This window comes from Oncorhynchus nerka, linkage group LG9a, assembly GCF_034236695.1.
Source record: "Oncorhynchus nerka isolate Pitt River linkage group LG9a, Oner_Uvic_2.0, whole genome shotgun sequence".
NCBI classification, from domain to species: domain Eukaryota; kingdom Metazoa; phylum Chordata; class Actinopteri; order Salmoniformes; family Salmonidae; genus Oncorhynchus; species Oncorhynchus nerka.
This window is the reverse complement of record NC_088404.1, coordinates 22035311-22053936: the sequence shown is the minus strand read 5'-3', so window position 1 is coordinate 22053936 and position 18626 is coordinate 22035311. Positions and strand designations below refer to the sequence as shown.

The window sequence follows — 18626 nt, the reverse complement described above, 5'->3', positions numbered from 1 at the left end:
AGCCAAAAGTTTAAGTAATACGAAAAGGCATTGTGCCTGGATAAACAAGTGTGTTTTTAAAATGTTTCTTAAAGAGTGTTCTTTATTTATCAGCATTTTTTTAATTTGAACATTTGTAGAATAAGCCAAACGTCCACATTTCACTCACCAAATCAAACTACCGGTAACATAGAGAACATTTAGATGGTGTCAATGAATATGAAATTTGAATTTCAAAGACAGTGCTGTAGGTTTTTAACAAGTCAGCTGGTTATGCACGGCGCAGTGATGAGAGGGAATAGGAGAGCTTCAAAATATGATTGTTTATTTTCTCAATCTTCATTGTGTTGCATAATGTACATTAAAATACTATCAGACAAATACATATACACTACCGGGCCAACATTTTAGAACACCTACTCATTTGAGCTGTTCTTGCCATAATATGGACTTGGTCTTTTACTAAATAGGGCTATCTTCTGTATACCACCCCTACCTTGTCACAACACAACTGATAGGCTCAAACGCATTAAGAAGGAAAGAAATTCCACTAATTAACTTTGAAGAAGGCACATCTGTTAATTGAAATGCATTCCAGGTGACTACCTCATGAAGCTGGTTGAGAGAATGCCAAACGTGTGCAAAGCTGTCATCAAGGCAAAGGGTGGCTATTTGAAGAATCTCAAATAGAAAATGTTTAACACTTTTTTGGTTACTACATGATTCCATATGTGTTATTTTATAGTTTTGATGTCTTCACTATTATTCTACAATGTAGAAAATAGTTTTTTAAAAATATAAAAAAAGAAAGAAAAACTCTTGAATGTGTAAGTGTTATGAAACTTTAGACCGGTAGTGTATGCCTTAAAATAATTTTAAATAACTCAACCAGATTCCTATATGGAGTCTGTATATCTTAGTCAGCCCGATTCACATTCAAGAGGCCAAGGCGAGTCAGGCCAGCCCAGTACCACTTTGCCTATCTACCATAGTTGCTGGAACCATGCTAGAAAGGACAATGTGAAAAGAAAATATCCTAAACAGCACAATACGGTTCTAGTCGGCCCTATAGTGTGAACCAGGAGATTATTTCCTTCAACCCCCTCTACTCTACCCCTTCTCTTAGATGTGCTCGCACCTGTTGATGAAGACACAGCGGATGGCTGAGAGGGTGACGCCGGCATCCCCTTTTGTCACAGTGAAGATAAACCGACATATGCCCGTGTTGGGACAGAGAGCGATCACATGGGACATGTCCAACCCCTGGGGTAAAGGACACTTTAGCTCATCCACAAGGTAGCGCATGGCCACACGTATTAGGGCCCCATGGCTGACCACCAGGGCATGGGCAGGAACATCTCTGGTCCCATCATCTGGCTTGCCTGCAAGAGCCCCCTCTGGCATCCCTGTCTCCCTCTGTCCTGGTCTGCAGTGGTCAGCCACCATGCGCTGGAACAGGTGCTCCAGAAACTCTTTGATCCGCATCTTCATCTAATACAGAACAAAGCACTCTTATTCACAACACAGACTCATCCTTCCCCTTCCCTTCCTCCACCCACACAACAGACTGGTTGACACCATCCTGATGGAGGGGCCAACAGCTTGTCCTGTGTGGCTAGAGTGTTACTGGGCCCGGGGGCCATTCTGTCACATAAACTAGCTGTTGGATCACACTGACACTGAATGTGTGACCTGCAAGCTGAGTCCTAATTGGCAAGTCAATGTACGTTCTTGGTCTCAATGGAACATTCCCCCACACTTTAAATTAGTTTCTCCAACTGAAGTAGCGGTCATTGTGTGGCACCAAAGGCCTATGTACTTTGATCCCCACTTCAAAAGCATCAAGCAGACAAACCTCAATCAAATTCATTTGATGAAGGGACCTGTTATGCAAAACATGTATTGGACATCTTCAGAGTCAAGGATGGATTACCCTGTGTAAAGCATGCCAAAGGTGCCATCTAGTGTTGCTAAAATGTATTGCATCTGGTCTCCCATCAGTAGTATTTCAGAGAGCGCGAGATAGAGAGAGCAATGCCCTCAGGATCCCCCAGAGTGAATCACCTGTTCTATAGTCTCTCCCCCTGGAGGAGTGAAGTCCAGCCACGATTGACCAGCCGCTGTAGCCATGTTCTTCATGTCCACCACCAAGCCCCCCTCGGCACTCCCAAAACTCTGAAAAATAACAGGCTCTTTACTGTATGGCCTTGAGTACAAAAACACACAAGGTCATAGAACAAGGTCATGTATAACACACACACCCTCACGCGCAAACAAACACACACAGAATGAAAACCGCATCTATGGAAATAAGATATTGACAACCTTTAGCCCAGAGAAAGGGTACTCACCCTCTCTTTAAGTGATGGATCGGTGACAATTTCTAGGCCAGAGCAACTACTGTTGTGTTTTACAATTGCTTCGCAAGTCTGTAACAAAACAGACAAAACAACCATTCACATACAGGAGAGATTTTTTTCATAAACTTCTACCTACACAATCAAATCTAATCCGCGGGCCATCCCAACACATAATAATGGGGTCCAATTATATTCTAAAAGATGCTAAGGGGTCTGTGATCATCATCACCACTCACCTGGCGGGCACGGGCCATGTCACTGACAAACACGTTGGTGAACTTGACGTCCTTGAGATATTTTCCTGCAGCCTCTGCCTGCTGCATCCCTATGTCTGATAGAGACGAGTCTATCGCCTGGCCTGGGGGATTGGGAAATGCCCAGGATTGGCGTGATACTTTAGGCCACAGTGATATGCCATTGAAACATGAAATCTAGGAAATCTATTGGGATGATCTGTTCCAAAGCTATAACTTTGTGCATTTCATCCAAGAGTCTTTCTAATGTAGTGGTTCCCAACTGGGACCACAGGTGTTACTTGAGAAGGCTCATGAGACCATAGGCTTACTGGTAAATGCACGAGGGGGGGTATTTCAGGGGTACTCCGGGGAGAGCAAAATTCAGTTGGTGGTACAGTAACCGAAAAAGGTTGGAAACCACTGCTTTAATGTATCCAAAACAGTATCAAAACAAACACACAGATGTGCTTTTACAGTAAATCATACCTTGTAGGAGGCCTTTTTTATTCCATTCTGTTTCACCACTGGGGGAAAAAAACTATGTATAAGCATGTAATAAGACAATAATAACATAGAATACAATTCAATACCGAACTATCTATAAGCATGTAATAAGACAATAACAGAATACAAGTCAATATAGAACTATGTATAAGCATGTAATAAGACAATAATAACATAACATAGAATAATAACATAGAATACAAGTCAATACCGAACTATCTATTAGTTACTTCCGGGTTGGAGCGAGCGGTCGCATCTGCACTCGGTCCGCAGGTAGTATTACATTTCATTACATTTCATTATAGTACAACGGTTTGATTTGTCTAATCTTAGCAATTTCTTCTTAGCTAGCTACATAGCCATCTTTGTATCATAGATAATTGCGTAATTATCGTATTTCGTCGTCCTAACGCAGTCTACACTGCCCCGCAGCTAGCCAGCTAGCTAACGTCCACCGTTAGCTAGTCCACCGTCTACCGATTAGCAGCACAACTATTACACTCAACTGAACGACTTGATTAGTGTAGTGTTAGCTAGCTACATAGTTGTCTTTGCTGTCTTCGTATCCAAGATAATTGTGTAGTTTAGAGTGTGTAGTTTTAGAGTGATTATCTTAATTTACCGAGGTTAGCTAGCCAGCTATTTGTCGTCCTTAACGTAGGAGACACTGCAACCGAATTGAACTTCCTCACTCAACAACCCGGTCGCATTTCGCTCACAGGTAGTATCACATTTTTCATTTCATTTCATTACAGTACAACGGCTTGATTTGTTTGATCGTAGCTAGCTACATAGCTAGCTACATAGCCGTCTTTGTATCAAAGATAATTGTGTAGTCTTGAGCGATTTCCTAGGTTAGCTAGCCAGCTATTGTCGTTCTTTAACGCAACGTAACGTAATCAACACTGCTAGCTAGCCAGCTAGCCCCGAATAGCAGCACAGTAGCACAGTAGAAACTATTACACTCAACGGAACGACTTGATTAGTGTAGTGTCAACAACGCAGACACTGCCAGCTAGCCTACATAGTCAACAACGCAGCCTCTGCCAGCTAGCCTACTTCAGCAGTACTGTATCATTTTAATCATTTTAGTCAATAAGATTCTTGCTACGTAAGCTTAACTTTCTGAACACTCGAGACGTGTAGTCCACTTGTCATTCCAATCTCCTTTGCATTAGCGTAGCCTCTTGTGTAGCCTGTCAACTATGTGTCTGTCTATCCCTGTTCTCTCCTCTCTGCACAGACCATACAAACGCTCCACACCGAGTGGCCGCGGCCACCCTAATCTGGTGGTCCCAGCGCGCACGACCCACGTGGAGTTCTCCGGTAGCCTCTGGAACTGCCGATCTGCGGCCAACAAGGCAGAGTTCATCTCAGCCTATGCCTCCCTCCAGTCCCTCGACTTCTTGGCACTGACGGAAACATGGATCACCACAGACAACACTGCTACTCCTACTGCTCTCTCTTCGTCTGCCCACGTGTTCTCACACACCCCGAGAGCTTCTGGTCAGCGGGGTGGTGGCACCGGGATCCTCATCTCTCCCAAGTGGTCATTCTCTCTTTCTCCCCTTACCCATCTGTCTATCGCCTCCTTTGAATTCCATGCTGTCACAGTTACCAGCCCTTTCAAGCTTAACATCCTTATCATTTATCGCCCTCCAGGTTCCCTCGGAGAGTTCATCAATGAGCTTGATGCCTTGATAAGCTCCTTTCCTGAGGACGGCTCACCTCTCACAGTTCTGGGCGACTTTAACCTCCCCACGTCTACCTTTGACTCATTCCTCTCTGCCTCCTTCTTTCCACTCCTCTCCTCTTTTGACCTCACCCTCTCACCTTCCCCCTACTCACAAGGCAGGAAATACGCCGACCTCATCTTTACTAGATGCTGTTCTTCCACTAACCTCATTGCAACTCCCCTCCAAGTCTCCGACCACTACCTTGTATCCTTTTCCCTCTCGCTCTCATCCAACATTTCCCACACTGCCCCTACTCGGATGGTATCGCGCCGTCCCAACCTTCGCTCTCTCTCCCCGCTACTCTCTCCTCTTCCATCCTATCATCTCTTCCCTCTGCTCAAACCTTCTCCAACCTATCTCCTGATTCTGCCTCCTCAACCCTCCTCTCCTCCCTTTCTGCATCCTTTGACTCTCTATGTCCCCTATCCTCCAGGCCGGCTCGGTCCTCCCTCCCGCCTCCGTGGCTCGACGACTCATTGCGAGCTCACAGAACAGGGCTCCGGGCAGCCGAGCGGAAATGGAGGAAAACTCGCCTCCTGCGGACCTGACATCCTTTCACTCCCTCCTCTCTACATTTTCCTCTTCTCTCTCTGCTGCTAAAGCCACTTTCTACCACTCTAAATTCCAAGCATCTGCCTCTAACCCTAGGAAGCTCTTTGCAACCTTCTCCTCCCTCCTGAATCCTCCTCCCCTCCCCCTCCTCCTCTCTGCAGATGACTTCGTCAACCATTTTGAAAAGAAGGTCGACGACATCCGATCCTCGTTTGCTAAGTCAAACGACACCGCTGGTTCTGCTCACACTGCCCTACCCTGTGCTCTGACCTCTTTCTCCCCTCTCTCTCCAGATGAAATCTCGCGTCTTGTGACGGCCGGCCGCCCAACAACCTGCCCGCTTGACCCTATCCCCTCCTCTCTTCTCCAGACCATTTCCGGAGACCTTCTCCCTTACCTCACCTCGCTCATCAACTCATCCCTGACCGCTGGCTACGTCCCTTCCGTCTTCAAGAGAGCGAGAGTTGCACCCCTTCTGAAAAAACCTACACTCGATCCCTCCGATGTCAACAACTACAGACCAGTATCCCTTCTTTCTTTTCTCTCCAAAACTCTTGAACGTGCCGTCCTTGGCCAGCTCTCCCGCTATCTCTCTCAGAATGACCTTCTTGATCCAAATCAGTCAGGTTTCAAGACTAGTCATTCAACTGAGACTGCTCTTCTCTGTATCACGGAGGCGCTCCGCACTGCTAAAGCTAACTCTCTCTCCTCTGCTCTCATCCTTCTAGACCTATCGGCTGCCTTCGATACTGTGAACCATCAGATCCTCCTCTCCACCCTCTCCGAGTTGGGCATCTCCGGCGCGGCCCACGCTTGATTGCGTCCTACCTGACAGGTCGCTCCTACCAGGTGGCGTGGCGAGAACCGTCTCCACACCACGTGCTCTCACCACTGGTGTCCCCAGGGCTCTGTTCTAGGCCCTCTCCTATTCTCGCTATACACCAAGTCACTTGGCTCTGTCATAACCTCACATGGTCTCTCCTATCATTGCTATGCAGACGACACACAATTAATCTTCTCCTTTCCCCCTTCTGATGACCAGGTGGCGAATCGCATCTCTGCATGTCTGGCAGCCATATCAGTGTGGATGACGGATCACCACCTCAAGCTGAACCTCGGCAAGACGGAGCTGCTCTTCCTCCCGGGGAAGGACTGCCCGTTCCATGATCTCGCCATCACGGTTGACAACTCCATTGTGTCCTCCTCCCAGAGCGCTAAGAACCTTGGCGTGATCCTGGACAACACCCTGTCGTTCTCAACTAACATCAAGGCCGTGGCCCGTTCCTGTAGGTTCATGCTCTACAACATCCGCAGAGTACGACCCTGCCTCACACAGGAAGCGGCGCAGGTCCTAATCCAGGCACTTGTCATCTCCCGTCTGGATTACTGCAACTCGCTGTTGGCTGGGCTCCCTGCCTGTGCCATTAAACCCCTACAACTCATCCAGAACGCCGCAGCCCGTCTGGTGTTCAACCTTCCCAAGTTCTCTCACGTCACCCCGCTCCTCCGCTCTCTCCACTGGCTTCCAGTTGAAGCTCGCATCCGCTACAAGACCATGGTGCTTGCCTACGGAGCTGTGAGGGGAACGGCACCTCAGTACCTCCAGGCTCTGATCAGGCCCTACACCCAAACAAGGGCACTGCGTTCATCCACCTCTGGCCTGCTCGCCTCCCTACCACTGAGGAAGTACAGTTCCCGCTCAGCCCAGTCAAAACTGTTCGCTGCTCTGGCCCCCCAATGGTGGAACAAACTCCCTCACGACGCCAGGACAGCGGAGTCAATCACCACCTTCCGGAGACACCTGAAACCCCACCTCTTTAAGGAATACCTAGGATAGGATGAAGTAATCCCCCCTTAAAAGATTTAGATGCACTACTGTTCCACTGGATGTCATAAGGTGAATGCACCAATTTGTAAGTCGCTCTGGATAAGAGCGTCTGCTAAATGACTTAAATGTAATGTTAAATGTATCTATAAGCATGTAATAAGACAATAACAGAATACAATTCAATATAGAACTATCTATAAGCATGTAATAAGACAATAATAACATAGACAGCCCCATCTAATGAGAAATATATCTAAATGGATGGTTTAGTTAGTAGTAGGGTATTTCTCTTTAATAAAACTGTATTACTATTGAAGCAGTGATCGACTTGAACAGGACTGCTGTAACTCCTTGACATTTCATGAGAAGCAAGGCTGAACATTCGCACTCAGTCTGACCTTTTTCTTGACGTTCATTCCAGCTGCTGGAGACTGGAGTAATGCGACACCAGCTCAGCGTAATGCGTCTGTGCGGTGGCCATGCACTGATAGCATGCAAGCCATTCAAATTCTAAATTCTAAATTGTACTTTGATAAGCATTTATCCGTTTTTGACGTGCACCTTGTCAATAACCATTCACTGTATGTAGCAACAGTATCGGGCTACAGTCTACAGTTGCATTGCAAATGGAAACACACATACACTGAATAGTAATGAATCGACCGCTAGTATCTTCTGAATAATGCCCACTTACTGTCGAACTATCGTTATGCCAAAGGTAAGCATTGTTATCCTTTTAAATTTGAGGTAGTTGATGATCCTTAAATCGCAATTCTTCAATATGAACTTTCTTCCTGTCACCTGCAAAACACAGCACGAGCACGTCTGTGTATACGGTAATGACGTAAAGACGCTCTGCAATATGATTGGCCATGTCCCTTCTAGTACAGGAATGACATTAAAATGGTAAGATAGCATTTTATATGGTGTATTTAATGTAAAATACAGTAAAACAAATTGCCTATACATTATTAGCGTTTCAGCGAAGCTGTGAAACCTATTGTTATTCTTTAAAAAACATATTTTCCCATAGTCAAATCACTCAAGCATAGATTGGTAACTTTTTTTCTTCTAATTTGGCACACAGAAACTAGAAGCCATGAGAAACTTGGTCAAGATCACCGATTGGCCTATAGGTGTCGCTGCTATAAGTGGTCTCACTAGAAACAGTCATATCTGCAGCCCCGTTTACCTCGAGACTTGAAACTTTGTGTGTGGGTGTCTTTCCTCATGCTGAACAAATTTGTCTCAATGACCCAAAAGGTCCGTCAGGATACATTTTCCTCAATTTTGGACATTTTGGAAATCTGCTTCTCATGAACCATAAATCGAAGCTACGCAAACCGGGATTGATTAAGAGTTATTGATAAATCAGGAAATCTGATTTTACGTGTCCATTTAAATCCTTTCTAAATCCACTTCACAGTGGCCTATCATATTGTCATTGCTATCATGGACGTACCTAAGATGAACCACACTGATTTTTTAAAAATTAATAATTTTTTAAAACAAGGGAACTATTAATAACTTATTCTTTGCATATGTAACGCTAATGCTCAAAATCATCTTCTATTTATGAACCATACATCAGATTCAATCCAGATTTTGTATTTAGACTCATGATTGCACATAGGCTAGGGGGCAGTATTTTAATGTTTGGATGAAAAACGTGCCCAAAGTAAACTGCCTATTCCTCAGGCCCAGAAGCTAGAATATGCATATAATTGGGAGATTAGGATAGAAAACACTCTAAAGTTTCCAAAACTGTCAAAATATTGTCCGTGAGTATAACAGAACTGATATTTCAGGCGAAAACCTGAGGAAAATCCATCCAGGAAGTGTTGTTTTTCTGAAACTACTCTTTTCCATTGCAAGCTTATCCTCCATTTAAAGGGATATCAACCAGATTCATTTCCCTATGGCTTCCACAAGGTGTGAACAGTCTTTAGACATAGTTTCAGGCTTTTATTCTGAAAAATTAGCGAGAATGATCCCATCGCGTCAGTGGATAGCCAGATGTCCTCAGATTTGTGCATGCGCGCACGCCGGGAGCGAGACCTTTTCTTTCTCTCTTCTATTGAAAAGGCTACAGTCCGGTTGAAATATTATCGATTATTTATTGTATAAACAACCTGAGGATTGATTATAGAAAAACGTTTGACATGGTTCTACGAACCTTACGGATACTATTTGGAATTTTTGTCTGCCCGTCGTAACCGCACGAGCCTGTGGATTACTGAACAAAACGCGCCAACCAAATAGTGGTTTTTGGATATAGAGAGAATCTTTATCGAACAAAACAAACATTTATTGTGTAACAGGGAGTCTCATGAATACAAACATACGAAGATCAAAGGTAAGCGATTAACTTCTTGGATATAGGGGGCGCTCTTTTAATTTATGAATAAAAAAACTTTCCCGTTTTAAACAAGATATTTTGTCACGAAAAGATGCTCGACTATGCATATAATTGACAGCTTTGGAAAGAAAACACTCTGATGTTTCCAAAACTGCAAAGATATTGTCTGTGAGTGCCACAGAACTAATGCTACAGGCGAAACCAAGATTACATTTCATACAGAAAGTGCCCCAGATTTTGAATGTGCTGTGTTCCAATGTCTCCTTATATGGCTGTGTATGGGTCACGAATGAGCTTAGACTTTCTGTCGTTTCCCCAAGGTGTCGACAGCATTGTGACGTATTTGTAGGCAAATCATTGGAAGATTGACCTTAAGAGACTACATCTACCAGGTGGCCGCTTGGTGTCCTCCGTTGCAATTATTGCGTAATCTCCAGCTGCGTGTATTTTTCATTTGCTTCGAGGAGAAACACAGCTGCCACGAATGATTTATCATCGAATAGATATGTGAAAAACACCTTGAGGATTGATTCTAAACAACGTTTGCCATGTTTCTGTCGATATTATGGAGTTAATTTGGTAAAAAGTTTGGCGTTGTAGAGACTGCATTTTCAGATTTTTGAACAAAACGAACAAAACGGAGCGATTTCTCCTACACAAGTAATCTTTTTGGAAAAACTGAACATTTGCTATCTAACTGAGAGTCTCCTCATTGAAAACATCCGAAGTTCTTCAAAGGTAAATTATTTTATTTGAATGCTTTTCTTGTTTTTGTGAAAATGTTGCCTGCTGAATGCTAGCTATCAATACTCTTACACAAATGCTTGTGTAGCTATGGTTGAAAAGCATATTTTGAAAATCTGAGATGACAGTGTTGTTAACAAAAGGCTAAGCTTGTGAGTGAATATATTTATTTCATTTAATTTGCGATTTTCATGAATAGTTAACATTGCGTTATGGTAATGAGCTTGAGGCTATAATTACGCTCCCGGATACGGGATTGCTCGACGCTAGAGGTTAATGTATTGCTTTTCTGACTTTCGTGACCAATCTACTTTGCTGCTAGCTGTTTGTAATGTTTTGTCTGCTGAGAACTGTCCTCACATAATCTCATAGTTTGCTTTCACCGTAAAGCCTTTTTGAAATCTGACACGCCTGCTGGATTAACAAATTAAACTGTGTTTTGGTGTATTGCACTTGTGATTTAATGAAAATGAAATATTTTTAGTAATTTAATTTGAATTTGGCGCTCTGCAATTCACCAGATTTTGACAAAAATGATCCCGCTAAAGCAGGGGTGTCAAAGTCAAATGGACGGAGGGCCAAATAAAAAAATCAGCTACAAGACGAGGGCCGGACTGTTCGAATGTTCATTGAAAAATTTTTAAATGACGCATATAGTCTAGTGAACCTAATTGAACCTACTGAAAACCTAACAAATATATTACAATATGATCAGATAAATAAAGCAATATTTTCTTATGGCTCTGTCAGTAATCTTTAATTTTCAACAGACACAAAAGACAAATTTCCTTTATATAAATATCCCCATAACATGAACATTAAATGAAAGAAACCGGTATTCAAGGCACCATCAGTAGACTATATTTTCTATTTTAGCAAAAGTGGGCTAAATTTACTTCAAAGAAAAAACAATAATAGCAATTTTCTATCATCCACTCAACTGAAATATTTTTAAAATATAATTGGATTGAAATACAAAAAAATAAAGTGCAAAAATCTATTAATCAAAAACAACACTTTGTTTAAGGAGAAGTAACATGCAGTGAAAACAAATATTAAATTTTAACTTTTAAACTTGAACTGAGTAAAAACTCTAAATATGTGATTGCACAGTAATGTTCACTTGTTTGAGGTTGAGGGTGATACTTGGTGGTGTCCCATCTTTTCCACAAGTTCATCAATGTTCGGGGTAAGGCTCTGAGCTGAAGAAATCCTCAGAATTGAGTGGAGGTGTTCAGCAGTAAGTCGACTTCTGTGTGATGTTTTGTTCAGGTTCATCAAAGAAAACAGTTGTTCACACAGGTATGTGCTGCCAAACATAGACAACGTTTGAGCAGCCTGGATGCGCAGCTGGGGCATTGTGCCGGGAGGAAACGGGCGAACTCCGCAGCACCCACTGCCGCATATTTTGCCCTCAGTGCATCATTGCATTGAGGTCAATCAACTCCATTTGGAGGTTTGGTGGTGAGCTTTCCACGTCAACAGCAAATGGGTTACCGAGCAGTTCCAACCTGCTTTTTGTGCTTCAAAGTCAGCAAATCGGCGTCGAAAGTCAGCGGCAAGCATACCTATTTTATCAGCCAACTGTGTGCTCGGGAACGCACTGGTAGAGAGCTTCTCTTTCATGGTCTGGCAGCTGGGAAAGTGGCTCAAATTTTCTTTCCGCATCTGCGTCTCCCACAGAGTCAGTTTGGTTTTAAATGCCTTCACTGTACTGTACATATCAGAGATGACACGATCCCGACCCTGCAGCTGCAAGTTTATTGCATTCAGATGACTCGTAATGTCACACAGAAAAGCCATTTCACACAGAAACATTTCGTCTCGGAGTTGTGTTGTGTCTTTCCCTTTGCTGTCCAAGAACAGACAAATCTCCTCACGAAGCTCGAAACATCTTTGAAGCACCTTTCCCTGGCTTAGCCATCGCACCTCTGTGTGATAAGGCAAATCACCATGCTCCGTTTCTAACTCCGTCAGAAATGCCTTGAACTGGCGGTGATTCAAACCTTTGGCTCTGATAAAGTTAACTGTGCGCGTGATGATGCTCATTACATGCTCCATTTTCAAGGCTTTACCGCACAACGCTTCCTGGTGTATGATACAATGATAAGCTGTCAGCTCACCTGTCGCGTTTTCCTCTTGCATCTTTTCCCGTATCTTCGCCACCAGTCCGCTCCTGTGTCCACACATCGCAGGTGCTCCGTCGGTTGTCAAACCCACGAGTTTTTCCCAAGGCAGCTCCATCTCATTTACACATCTTGACACCTCTTCATACAAATCATGCCCCGTAGTTGTGCCATGCATAGGACGTAAAGCCAAAAACTCCTCTGTCACGCTTAGGTTGGAGTCCACTCCGCGGATGAAAATTGACAACTGGGCAATGTCAGAAATGTCGGTGCTCTCATCCACAGCCAAGGAATATGCAATAAAATCTTTTCCTTTTTCACAAGCTGCTCTTTTAGATTGATGGACAACTGGTCTACTCTCTCGGCAATGGTGTTTCTGCTCAGACTCACATTTAAAAAGAGTTGCCTTTTTTCTGGGCAAACTTCGTCACAAACTTTAATCATGCAGTTTTTGATGAAATCCCCCTCCGTAAATGGCCGGGCTGATTTAGCGATCTCTTCTGCCAAAATAAAACTGGCCTTGACAGCAGCCTGGCCTTGTGATTTGGCTTTTTTGAACAGAGCCTGTCGAGATTTGAGGCCTCGTTTTAATTCCTCTGCCTTTTGTAGCCTTTGTTCCATGTCCATATTCTTGTTTTTGTCCGCGTGTTTCGTTTCATAATGTCGTCTCAGATTATACTCTTTCAGTACCGCCACACTTTCTCCACACAGAAGACACACAGGTTTTCCAGCTACCTTCGTGAACATATACTCCGACTCCCACCTTGTTTGAAACCCCGGTTCTCAGTATCCACCTTCCGTTTTGCCATTTTTGATGGGTATCTGAAAGTTAATTTTACTGTGATGCTGACGACTGCTGTGCCAATAAATATTGAAATGAAGCAGCCTACTGCTCGGTGCGTCACCTTTGCATTGTGGGAAATGTAGTATTGGTGCGTGTAAAAGATCTGCGGGCTGCCGGCTTGCTGCGGGCCGGTTCTAATAATAAATCAAGATCATCCCAGGGGCCGTAAAAAACCTTCTTGCGGGCCGGATGTGGCCCGCGGGCCTTGACTCTGACATATGTGCGCTAAAGGGATCTGAGCAGAAAGAGGTTTTAAGAGAGAATTCCGATATGATAGAGTGCCTGCTTTGTTATCCAACTCATCCTGTGAACCATGTTTATATCTGCTTAAAAAATGTTTTGCTTTAAAGGCCCAATGCAGACCTTGGTATTTAAATATAAAATCATTTATGGGTAACAATTAAGTATATTACTGTTGTTTTTGTCAATATAAATAGTCAAAAAGAAACAGAAAAGCAATTTCTCAATCAAGAATTTAGTTAAGACTGTCTGGGAGTCGTCTACGTGACCTAATTGGACAAGCCTAATAGGAGGGATATTTAACCTGAAAACCATCTATTATTGGCAGAGAGGTTCGAAACTCTTTTTTATTGGTCTATTAACTTATATTGCCTGGTGATGTCGCCAGGCAGACCATCCCACCAAAACATGCTGAAATTTCAGGCGGTCTTTTCAAACAGCTCTTACACAAAAAATGGCATTATCGTAACTTTTCACAATTTCGCAGTATTATTCCAACTTCATAGTGTGGAAATATATATCACGTTTTTGACTGTACTGGGCCTTTAACAGTTTGCAATAAAAAGGTCCCTAAAGAGTGAGTCAGAGAAGATTTTATTAGTAAGATAAAGCAATTTGTCAAAATCATAAAAAGAGCAGGGACAATGGATTTCATTCATGGTGAGTTTATTGATCATACAGCATGCCTTGATCCTTAACACTTTAACTGATCCTTTCAAACAGACCAATATAGAGCCGATTAATCATAAACAGAAGTTGTCAATACAGAACATTGAAACCAACTTATTCACTTACTAGGCCTACATGATCCAGCCCCCCCCCCCAAAAAAACAGCCTCACAAGCTGTATAAGAGTGCCTTAGTAAGAGGACAAACTCAGACACCAATCCCCCACTTGCCTGAAACTGGACTGATTAGAGTGTGTTTAAAAGGATGTCATACAGGGGAAGCAATAGAAATAACCACAATCACCTCATTTGTTTGTCTACAATCCAATTGATTTAAGCCGTCTACGTTCTTAATGGGAGATTTTGGTTCAAGCAGGGGGTAAACATGATGTCCGTCATCTTAGCTTTTGTTTTTAAAACAAGACTGCGGCCTGCCACACAATCTCAGCTCCACTCCACTAACATCTCCCCAGTCCTCTTGGTTTCATGACTACAGCAACCTCTAATGTTCACCTCACTGTCTGTTCACAATCACATCTCACAATCTGCTCCACTAACCATAATGACATACAAAAAGAAAACAGAAGTGAGAATAACATTGGACTGATATGGTGTCACACTCTTTAAAGCAGAAGTTTATTGAACAGCGGTTGTGCAACAGACATTTCTGAGGTACATGATGTAATTTATAGTGGATGGGGACAACTAAAGACACATCCACGCTGTTGAAACACACTTCCTCATGTCAGATACAGTATGTGGTGAGGTGTTTGATTGATTGGTTTAGCCATTTTGTATAAGTTTTCCAGACAATAGAACCTGGCACATACCAGATCAACTAAGCCCATCAAATTAAGCTTAGGAACAGAAATCTATTGACATTCAATGTAATTGGTACAAGCCATATACTCAGACATTTTCACATTTGTCTTTGCAATGAATGTCACATGAATCTCACATTTAGCACCACAATGAACATGGTATCACTTTAAACCGACAGAGGAAGTGGTGACTGGTTGTTGTGTCCCATCCACTAGGGTTTAAGTCCAGGTGGGAGCCTTGCATGTGTGCCACCCAACACGGTCAGTACATTTCACAACAGACAAACTACTGTGCTTCCTACTGTACTGTTACCCTTCCCAGGCTCCCTAAAAACTGTAGAGTTGTGAGGTATTGAGATATTATTTTTTTGTCCAGTAAACCTGAGGTATAGAGATACCGCATTTGCAGAATGTGACAGAGAAAGGAGAGCAAAATAGATCAAAATGAAAAGAAAACATGCTATCTAAGCAACCTGTACAAAGAACATTTCCAGTCGAATACTTATTTCATGTTCTTCTATTACCATCTACTTCAGTATTCTGAATGTATCTCTTAAGCGGTAAAATAATTATATTATAATACAAATGTTTATAAAATAGCAGCACACTCAAGTGACATCACAACTAAATCATGTTATTTTTTTTATATATAAGAATGAAACAAAATCATAGCTTTTAGCAGCGCAAAAAGACAATAATAATAACTCAATACAAATATTGACACTTTATGATGTCTTCACACCACCTCCATCTCTCTTCACTTTGGAATACAGTATCTAACCCCTTACAAACACTCCACAAACTCCATTAGGTCTGGACACCCCATAAAATAAAACAAACACAACTTTGAGGTGTATTTACAAATTCAAACCTAACAGTCCAAAAACTAAACAAATCATAATCTTTGCTCAGAATAGACAAACAAAAAAAGGCTGACATTCTTGGCAATGATGAACAGGGGCTAGTTTTGTTGAGAGGTTGAAGATGGCCTGGTTTATAAGATTTGTTTCTTGAAAACATTAGCCTGCTAAAACACTGAATCCTCAACTTCCCCTCATACCTACCTACCACACACATACTCACGTACACACAAACAAACACTCAAGCACACACATGCGCACACACACCAAAGCCCCCTTTAAATGTAGCATTGAGAATTTTGTGTGAGTCAAAGGAAAGCTACCTTGTGTTGGCGATGTACCCTGTTGTCAGTCTTGGAAGTGAATTTGTTGAATTCTGACGTTTGGGTAACTGATTGAACCCCATGCCAATGAAGTGACTGAAGCAGCAATCACTCGGAAGGAGAGGGGTTCACACAGAGACAGCTACACAGGGGTTTCCCCATAGACAATAGGCCAGGTTCTACGAGCAAAACTATCAATAAGGTATCCTTGAATATAGACCAGTTGAATTTGTTTGAAAGAAAACCTCAATTGCCCTCAGAACATGTGCAAAAATCTGATGTTATGGTGACATTTTCTTTATAGTTCATCACCCATGTGACTTTTTTGTTGCTGTGAAGCAGATCAAATAGAAAATTCAAGTATAACAAATATTTCATAATGTGATAACTTCTAAAACAAAATCATAAAACTGAAATCAATAAAGGTCTCTAGAATCTTTGAAATTGGCATTAATTATTTGCTAAAACACATGAAATGGTCAGATGGCCCTTTCATCTTGCACTTTTCGGAATGTTTTTAGATCGGAATGTCCTCATATCGTAAGGTGTTAGGCCTCAATGTGGGGAAACCAGCCCTACAAATTAAATCAAAGAAAAAGATCACAAGAAAACAGAAAACATCCATAGACTCCCACACCGTAACCATTTAATTTGTCCCTTGGGGAGCATGTTTTCTAAGTGCTTTGCTGTTGAAATCATAGGCGTGTTGAAACAACTATGAGGGACTACAGATGCAATGATCACAAATCGTCCCCTGCTCCAATACATTTCTCTGTCCTCTAATGAACCAATAAAGTTCATTCTCAAATAATGAGCTGGCAGCGTAAAGTCTGGTATTCATCCTAATTCGTCATCCGTGGCCTCGATCTGCCCAAAACGCAGAAATCTGATAGATATAATTTGAGGCCATTAGGCTCCTCTGCTGTATCTTACAGCAACTCACCTACATTTCCTCCCTCTACACAGCAGCTTGCTTCTGCAGTGCAACAAACCCTTTCTACACCTGTTCACCCCAACCCCTTCCATCCACCACAGGGATCCCTCCTCTCCTCTCATCTGAGATACTAGGGCACCACTTAGAGAGGCACACACTCCTTCTTACTGACACTAAGCAGCCTGAAGCTCCTTCCATAACTCCCAAAGAACAAAACAATAACATGAAAATACAAACGCTATCTGGCAATATTTGATTGGTATGTTGGCAGTGAAAAACAAACACCTCAAAATGAAACTTCTAAACAGAGGGTCCACGGCTGACTCTTCTAGACAAAACGAAGGAGCACAGTCACCCCTCTCTCCATCCCTTTCACCGTTCCTCCACCCACTAAGTGGACTCAGATCCCCAGATTTTTGTTGGCCGACAATACATTAACTGACGGCAGTGAAATAACATAGATGCCCTGCAAATAATCCCTGTCTCCTGCCTGTTCCATAGTTTATCACCAGTCTAGTCTTCAAGCCATAACGCTCCACACACACACACGCGCGCGCACACACACACACGGCAATCACACCAACCCACTCACACACAGAGATGCATGCCCACACCCATACGAACAAGCAGCCTGACAAAGAGAGCTTATTGACATCTATTACTCTTCATTCACGAACATGTTTCTTAATAATAATAATAATAATGTAATTCACTATTATATACTTGGCTGTTCCCTGGATTTGGGACCCTTCTTGTCTCTTTCTTAGCACAATACTCTGCAATTCATGCAAAGTGCTCCCCTTATCACCAACACACAGCCAAACCATGTCATATTGAGCCCTGCCATTCACGGTCAGTGTAGCCCATATGGGGCTCCTATCTCAGGCAGACCAACATTTACCAAAACAAAAAATACAAAACAAAACAGAAAAACCTTGCCCCAAATGTGATCCCATATATGCAAGCCTTGAATGGACTCACCACTACTTTTTAAAAAGCCTTATTTAGCTATTGGTTTCTTATTCAATATAACTTTATTATGATTAAACAATCAAAAACAGAACTCAAAATATGATTGGCTTCCCTTCTGTATATCTGAGGCACCATTGAGCTTTCGTGTATCAAGTCAGAGCTTTTAAAGGATATCTATTTTATATCTAAAAATAGCTTTGATTTCGTAAAATACATGGGCGCATGTTTTTGTGTTATAAAATAAAAAATCTCTACAAAAACTCTACAAAAGCCCTTTTTTCAAGGGGTAGTTTGTTTTTTGTTGTTTTTTTATGTTGATTTGTTGCTTATTTCTGATGCGCTACTGCTTCTTGCAGGCTCACAAGTTGATGTCGCGAACGTCTGTTGGGGTGCTTGACTGATCCAGCTCGTCCATGGTCTTACTGCTGGGGCCATGCTGGACCTGCTGCTGATGCTGCTGTTGTTGCTGCTGCTGTCGCCCCTCACGCAGGCTGCTCACCAAGACCCTCTCAATCTGCTCCTGACACTCCTTCAGACAGTC

At 42.6% G+C, this 18626-nt stretch overlaps 2 protein-coding genes across 4 annotated transcripts in view; both read right to left on the bottom strand.

Annotated features, from left to right (window-relative positions):
* Nucleotides 1–287: 287 nt before the first annotated feature.
* On the bottom strand, nt 288–8035 carry tigara (TP53 induced glycolysis regulatory phosphatase a). Its single transcript, XM_029668894.2, has 6 exons — nt 7890–8035; nt 3062–3099; nt 2576–2697; nt 2331–2408; nt 2044–2154; nt 288–1470 (listed from the first exon to the last, which is right to left on the bottom strand). The coding sequence occupies exons 1-6, from the start codon at nt 7919–7921 to the stop codon at nt 1102–1104; spliced, it is 750 nt and encodes a 249-aa protein (XP_029524754.1). The 5' UTR covers nt 7922–8035; the 3' UTR covers nt 288–1101.
* Nucleotides 8036–14157: 6122 nt separating this feature from the next.
* The window catches only part of LOC115134045 (G1/S-specific cyclin-D2-like), a 275810-nt gene continuing 271341 nt past the window's right edge, over nt 14158–18626 (bottom strand). For all 3 annotated transcript variants that reach the window (XM_029667611.2, XM_029667610.2, XM_065022423.1), the window contains one exon: nt 14158–18626. In XM_029667611.2, the coding sequence (XP_029523471.2) occupies nt 18444–18626 (183 nt within the window). In that variant the 3' untranslated portion in view covers nt 14158–18443.

Bases quoted from the DNA above. Each gene is read 5' to 3' on its own strand.
- tigara (XM_029668894.2), bottom strand. From the start codon at position 7,921: ATGCTTACCTTTGGCATAACGATAGTTCGACA. The intron at 3,100-7,889 runs GTAAGTGGGCAT...TTTTTCCCCCAG, and splicing joins GGCATAACGATAGTTCGACA to TGGTGAAACAGAATGGAATA. The intron at 2,409-2,575 runs GTGAGTGGTGAT...GTTTTGTTACAG, and splicing joins ACATGGCCCGTGCCCGCCAG to ACTTGCGAAGCAATTGTAAA.